The sequence below is a fragment of the Coffea eugenioides genome, chromosome 11, assembly GCF_003713205.1.
Source record: "Coffea eugenioides isolate CCC68of chromosome 11, Ceug_1.0, whole genome shotgun sequence".
NCBI classification, from domain to species: Eukaryota; Viridiplantae; Streptophyta; class Magnoliopsida; order Gentianales; family Rubiaceae; genus Coffea; species Coffea eugenioides.
In genome coordinates, this window is record NC_040045.1 from 33,359,152 (window position 1) to 33,367,145 (window position 7,994).

The 7,994-nt window shown below is 34.7% G+C and overlaps 1 protein-coding gene across 1 annotated transcript; it reads left to right on the plus strand.

Annotated features, from left to right (window-relative positions):
* The first annotated feature begins 5,820 nt into the window (after positions 1-5,820).
* Positions 5,821-7,566, plus strand: LOC113752327. Its single transcript, XM_027296444.1, has one exon. The coding sequence runs from the start codon at positions 5,821-5,823 to the stop codon at positions 7,564-7,566; it is 1,746 nt and encodes a 581-aa protein (XP_027152245.1).
* The last annotated feature ends 428 nt before the right edge of the window (positions 7,567-7,994 follow it).

Sequence of the window (7,994 nt, forward strand, 5' to 3'; positions counted from 1 at the left end):
ACCCTGACGAAAATGAACCACCCGAATCTTGAAATAATTTTTTTAATTTGACTCACAAATATGCTTCCCATAAATTGCCCTGAAGAAATGATTATTTCTAGTCTTGAAACTTCTTTTTTAGTAGGTTAGGTTCTGATCACCTTCAGAACCATGACAGCGGAATTTGAACACACAATTTTTTGTAAGAAAATAATCCGTTCTTGTCAACTGAATCGATTTATTATTCTTCAAACTAACACGTTGAATTTGAGCTTTAAAGTTAGACTCATTGATGTATAAAGAGATGGTTTTGAATTAACGGGAGTAGAAATTTTGTTTGAAACGGTTGTGCACTTTCCACTTTTTGATGAGAATTTTTCTTCCCAACTAAAATGATCCTTATAATGGCAATGGCTTAGCTCAACTCGAGTTTGAGTAGCTTGATAAAAGGCTCTACTAAAGCTCGGGCCAAAGTTATTTGTGAATGTAGTTTTGTACCTTTGTTAATCATTATCCCCAAGTGCTATTAAATTCATTTTCAAAAAAGATCATAGTTATGTACACAAGGTCAATTAGAGAACATGAGATGTACGATAGGTGCTCAATTGATTTTCAATTTAACTTCGAGCCAAAAATATAAGTCTAGCTTCACTTGATCAAGTCTAAGCTCGACTCGCCGATTTGCAACCTTACATTTGAGTTGACTTGTACAGTAGTCTTCACTACATCATTTGGTACGCAGCTGGGATCGGGTTTGTCCTAATACTTGCCTTTCAAAGGGGAAAGCAACATCTTTGTCTAGTTCGTTTGTCCAATTCCCTATTCTTTTGCACTCCAATTTGGACAGTTTGGCACTAAATTAAGGAATCATTTAAAAAAAAGGATTCATTTTTAGTAGACCAGATTGACACAACAAGAAATTTCTCATCAACGACACGGAAACAGCAACAATAATAAATACACTCGAAATTATTGATGCAGTATAAGGACTTTGATAAATATAATGATGTAAAAACCTCAATAGCTGCTTCTCAATGTACCAAAAATTGTACAAAAAAAATAAAAGAAATTAGCCGTGCAACAAAAATAATGGTTTTAAAATGGGCAAATAGGAAAAGAGATTAGCACTTTGTATATGTATACAGGTTGGATCTTCTCCCTGTTTTGGAGCATGGAGAACGTAACTAATTGAAATTTGATATTTGAAAATGTTTTTTTTCTCACCAGGTATTGCCTTGAATACAGACTTTAAGGGCTAATTCCTTCGTTTATTGCTTAAAAAAAATCGTGCAAGTGTTGGTCTGACAGAGAGAATGTATTGTACTACATCTATCGGGCTTAATCAGGCTACGAATTTTTATTTTGATTTTAAAAAAAATAAAAAAAAAACTGATGGCTACGGAAAAAAATTGTCAGCAGTCACTCTAAGTGGTCAGATGCCAAACCTAACTTGAAACATCGTTCCTAAATAGAAATTTAAGCTCATAGACATTCCATCGCCTCGTCTTCAATAATTCTTTTCCATCCGTATGAGTAGCATATGGGAAGGAAATCTTTCATTTTGCAACCTAGAATTGTAACAAACACTACAAGAAATATATTTTTCAGTGACAAAAATTTATTTGACAACAAAAATCTTGTCACAGATAACCTAATTCAGTGACGACATTAGGTGTCATCACAGATGAGCACAGCACAAGCATAATCAGTGACAACATTGGAAATTGTCACTCTCAACTCGTCACGAAATAGTTGGCGCGCATCTCATTTGATGCCGCGGGAAATGATTTTATGACAACTCAAGTAAAGTCGTCACAAACGCTCTCTCTACAGTGACAACATAACTTGTTGTCATTGAAAGTCTACCCGGTTCCAATTTTGTGACAACTTTTTGCATCACTGTATACTACAGTATTTTCATCAACTTTCACTAATTCTACTATGACACCCTAATTTTATTTTTTAGCCCCCAATTCTTTTATATTAGCAAAAGCACCGAAGATATGACACCCTAATTTTATAATTTAGCCCCTATTCATTATGTATTAACAAAATGCAAATGATATAATAACAAACTATTTTTAGATATTTGTAATTTTTGCTAAGTTGACATAATAGACATGTCTGAGCATAAAAATTTTTTCATGAATTGTTTATTATTACTTATAACAACCCCCAAAAATCAATAACTGAAATAATTTGAAAAAGTGTAATTGAATATAATTTGTAGTCTAATGTTAGCACTGTGAAAGATTAGTATAACGTGTAATACATCACAAGTAATAATTATTTTCATATGGAATGGGTATATAAGAAATTAAAATTATTCAGTAAAATATCTGTCGTGCAATAAGATTGAGAGTTGTAACACATTTAACAGAATATTTGATTACATGTTTCTTTTAATTTATTATAAAAACTAAGTAATAGACAAAGAGTAGGATAAGCATGAGTAAGAAGTGCTATACTGTATATAAGCAATTCAATAGTATTTTCATCAAATTTCACTAATTCTACTATGGCACCCTAATTTTATTATTTAGCCCCCAATTCTTTTATATGAGCAAAAGCACCGAAGATATGACACCCTAATTTTATAATTTAGCCCCTATTCATTACGTATTAGCAAAATGCAAATGATATAATAACAAACTATTTTTAGATATTTGTAATTTTTGCTAAGTTGACATAATAGACATGTCTGAGCATAAAAATTTTTTCACGAATTGTTTATTATTCCTTATAACAAACCCCAAAAATCACTAACTGAAATAATTTGAAAAAGTGTAATTGAATATAATTTGTAGTCTAATGTTAGCACTGTGAAAGATTAGTATAACATGTAATACATCATAAGTAATAATTATTTTCATATGGAATGGGTATATACGAAATTAAAATTATTCAGTAAAATATCTGTCGTGCAATAAGATTGAGAGTTGTAACACATTTAACAGAATATTTGATTACATGTTTCTTTTAATTTATTATAAAAACTAAGTAATAGACAAAGAGTAGGATAAGCATGAGTAAGAAGTGCTATACTGTATATAAGCAATTCTATAGTATTTTCATCAAATTTCACTAATTCTACTATGGCACCCTAATTTTATTATTTAGCCCCCAATTCTTTTATATGAGCAAAAGCACCGAAGATATGACACCCTAATTTTATAATTTAGCCCCTATTCATTACGTATTAGCAAAATGCAAATGATATAATAACAAACTATTTTTAGATATTTGTAATTTTTGCTAAGTTTACATAATAGACATGTCTGAGCATAAAATTTTTTTCACGAATTGTTTATTATTCCTTATAACAACCCCCAAAAATCAATAACTGAAATAATTTGAAAAAATGTAATTGAATATAATTTGTAGTCTAATGTTAGCACTGTGAAAGATTAGTATAACGTGTAATACATCATAAGTAATAATTATTTTCATATGGAATGGGTATATACGAAATTAAAATTATTCAGTAAAATATCTGTTGTGCAATAAGATTGAGAGTTGCCACACATTTAACAGAATATTTGATTACATGTTTCTTTTAATTTATTATAAAAACTAAGTAATAGACAAAGAGTAGTATAAGCATGAGTAAGAAGTGCTATACTGTATATAAGCGATTCTATGCATGTTAAATTTTTGAAACATGTTTTATTGTGTAAGTTTTATTGTAAGGTAATTTCTTAAATAATTTGTATATTGAGTTGTCCAAACCCAAAAAGATGTATATAGACACAAACAAGCACACATATATATATATATACATGCACAAAAAAGAAACCAATATCAAATAATTTATTTGATATTTATAGATGAGATTAAGGAAAAAAAAAAGAGATTAAGTATGAAAAAAGAAACCTGAAAAAAAAATTTGACCAGGGAAAAAAAAAAGAAAAAAAATGTATGAAGCTAAAGGTGTGAATCCTGGAATCTCAAAGATGTGCTTAGATGCCAAAAAAAAAAGAGCGCCAGTCTGAAATCTGAAAGAGGCGCGAGGCGGGTGGCTGAAATCTCTACAAAACGACGTCGTTTTTGGTTGTTCACACACAAACAAAAGTCTCGCCGCTTCTCTCTTCCAACACTTAGACAAATTTCATTCTCAGTCTTTCCTTCCTATGGTGAACTAACCCTTCCTTCCCGTAGATTCGAAATGCCGCTCGCCACCGTTAGCCGCTGAAGTCCGCCGCTATCCACCACCATCAGCAGCTGAAGTTTGCCGCTACCCAGCAACTTGAGCTTTATTCTTCAGCCTTTCCTTCACCACTGACGATGACCCTTTCTCCCCTCCATTGACCCGCAACCGTGTCGAAATGCCGCTCACCACCGTTAACCGCTGAAGTCCGCCGCTATCCACCACCATCAGCCACTGAAGTCCGAGCTATCCAGCACCATAATTTATTCTTCAGCATTTCCTTCACCACTGACGATAGCCCTTTCTCCCCTCTATTGACCCGCAACCGCGTCGAGCTCTTTAGCACCAGCAAATCCAAGGCAATTGGGGAAAGCTATACATTTCTTAGGTAAGTTCAACTGAAGTTTGTTCTTTGTTCTTCATTTCCTTGCCATTTTCGAACCTACATTTTAATTTTCCCCTGTTTTTGTTAGCTCATTATCCAATGGCTTCTGTCCTACCCCCGAAAGGCTTCATTTCCTTGCCATTATTCGAGGCAATTTGGGCTTCTGAAATGTTGCATTTTCAGTTTGTATCTTGAGAAATTTCTGTGTACGGTTCTTCTTTTATTGACTTTGTTCCATAACATCGTAGAGGTATCTGGATTTAACATCGTTTGTGACTTTGTTCTTCTTTTAATTTTCCCCTGTTTTTGTTCTTTTTTTTTTGGGTTGGTATTAACAAGCGTATTTTTTGTTCTGTTCTGTTTGTTTTAAAGTCTGAGCTTTAGAAGTCTCTCCTCTTTAACATTTGTTTGTTAATTGCTAGTGCATTTGTTGGTATTAACCATCAGTTGGTATTAACATTTGTTGATTGCTAGTGCATTTGTTGAAGTCTCTCCTCTTTAATTTCTATTGATTTCATGGTTAATTTCATGGCTGCTTTACATATGGCTTTTTTGGATTTTAGGAAACTGCTTTCATGGTTAATTTCATGTTCATTTTGTGGCTGCTTTACATATTACTTTTCTTGATATATGATACTGATTTCATGGCTTTTCATATGAATTTTCATATTACTTTTATGGCTGCTTTTCATATGACTTGTAGCCTTAATTTTTGAAAAGGCTAGTTAACAAATTATTCTCTTTAGTTTGATATTAGAAAAGTATTTTGTACTAAAGGCTGATGTGTCTATATCTAGGACATGGATAAAACTTGGATGAAGATTAGCAATAGGAAGGACAAGGCTTATGAACTCGGAGTAAAAAGTTTCCTCAAGTTTGCATATTCTCAAAAAGTTGAAAATCAGAAAATCCCATGCCCATGTACACAATGCAATAATTTTTGTAACCAAACTAAAACAGTTGTGGAGGATCATTTATTGACTCAAGGCATTCGTAAAAGCTACACAAGATGGATACACCATGGGGAACAATTTCGACACCAAAATTGTGGGGATAGTACTAAACATGGGGATGGAGAGGAGGATAGTGATACTGAAGATTTAAATGACATGTTGCACGACATTGGGACAGCACAATGGGGGGACAATTGGGCTGGTAGGGAAGAATCAACAGATGATAGTCTAAATGCGAATCATAGTGACACAGATAACTTTCTTAAATTGTTAGAAGATGCAAAAAGGAGCTGTATCCAGGGAATCATTTTTACTCAAAGCTATCCTTTGTAGTCACTTTGCTCCATTTGAAAACAATGAGCGGGTGGACTATAAAGTCCTTCAATGCATTGCTGGAAATTTTTAGGCATGCACTACCTCCTGAAGCCACAGTTCCCAAGTCTTTTGCTGATGCTAAGAAGCTCATTCGAGACTTAGGTTTTAAATCTAAAAAAATCCATGCTTGTGTCAATGATTGTGTTCTCTTCCGCAAGGAAAATGAAAATTTTGACACTTGTCCAAATCTAAATTGTAAAGAACCTCGCTACAAGATGGCAGGTTCAAGAGTTCCACGCAAAGTTTTGCGTTACTTTCCTTTGAAGCCTAGGCTGCAACGATTATATACCCACAAAGAAATAGCTTCAGATATGAGATGGCATAAAGAAAAGTGTGTGCATGATGATAACATCATGCGGCATCCAGCAGACAGTGAAGCATGGAAACACTTTGATAGGTTGCATCCGGACTTCGCCGTTGATCCTAGAAATGTGAGGTTAGGTCTTGCAACTGATGGTTTCAATCCTTTTGGGACCATGAGTAGTGCTTATAGCATCTGGCCTATTTATCTAGTGCCATACAATCTGCCCCCTTGGAAGTGTATGAGAGATCCTTTCTTTTTCCTATCAATGCTAATTCCTGGGCCTAAATCCCCGGGAAATGAGATTGATGTTTACATGGAGCCTCTAATAGATGAACTGAATGAAATGTGGCTTGGTGTTGAAACATATGATGCATATAGTGGCAAGAAATTTGACCTCCGGGCAGCTTTACTATGGACTATAAATGATTTTCCAGCTTATGCAATGCTGTCCGGATGGAGTACGAAAAGGTATCAAGCATGTCCTATTTGCATGGTTGAGACAACTTGCGTACATTTACCACACCGAAAAAAGTTGTGTTACACAGGTCATCGCCGCTTCTTACCCATTGACCATTCTTGGCGGCGAGAAAAAAAACCTTTCGATGGCAATGTGGACTTTAGGAATCCTGTTGCACCTTTATCTGGAAATGAAATTTTGGATCAGGTACAAAATATGGAGGTAAATTTTGGGAAGACCAAGGCGCAATCCAATGCAAAGAAACGCAAGCGTTCTGAGAGTGGTTTGAACTGGACAAAGAAAAGTTGTTTCTTTGAGTTACCATATTGGGCAGACCTCCTTCTTAGGCATAATTTGGATTTAATGCATGTGTCAAAAAATGTCTCAGAGGCTGTCATTGCCACAATTATGGATATTGAAAACAAAACCAAAGACCACTGGTTGTGTCGTCAAGATTTGAAGGATTTGGGTTTGAAAAAAGAGCTACATTTGATTCCAAATGGCGACTCTTATATCATGCCACATGCCTGTTACAGCCTAACCAAGGAGGAGAAAAAAAAAGTATGTGAGTTCTTGAATTCTGTCAAATATCCAGATGGGTTTGCCTCAAACATTTGCCGATGTATAAAGAATGGCCAGTTTCAAATTTCTGGAATGAAAAGTCATGACTTCCACATTTTTATACAAAGGCTACTCCCACTTGCAATCCGTGGAAGTTTAACAAAAGAAGTTCGGCAAGTGCTATTCGAGTTAAGTGAATTCTTCAAAAAATTATGTGCTAGAACATTACATAGAGAGGTTCTGGAGGAGTTAGGCCAAAAAATTGCAGTCATCTTATGTAAATTAGAGAGGTTGTTCCCTCCAGCTTTCTTCGATATAATGATGCACTTGATGGTTCACTTGCCTGCTGAAGCTATCCTTGGCGGTCCAGCTCAATATCGTTGGATGTTCCCATTTGAGAGGTAGAGAGTTGTACATATAGCCTTGTAAGTTTTTTTTTATTAAAGACCACTGCAATCTTCTAATTTCTTTTATTTTCCTTTGAGAAAGACATATGGCAGTGCTGAAAAGTTATGTTGGGAATAAGGCCCGGCCAGAGGGATGCATTGCTGAGCGGTACATAGATAAAGAATGCTTGACATTCTGCTCTATGTACCTAGACAATATTGATACGATATTCAACAAGCCTGAACGAAACAATGATAGGGGATATAATACTGGTGAATTGTCCATTTTTTCATGCCCTGGTCGTCCATTTGGAGGGCCCAAAAGGGGCAATTTCCTTGACTCAGAGCTGGAAAAAATTCATACATTTATATTGAACAATTGTGATGAGCTTGAGGACTATATAAAGTAAGCTTTTAATGTTAATTAAAGCTTGTACCTTTGTTCTA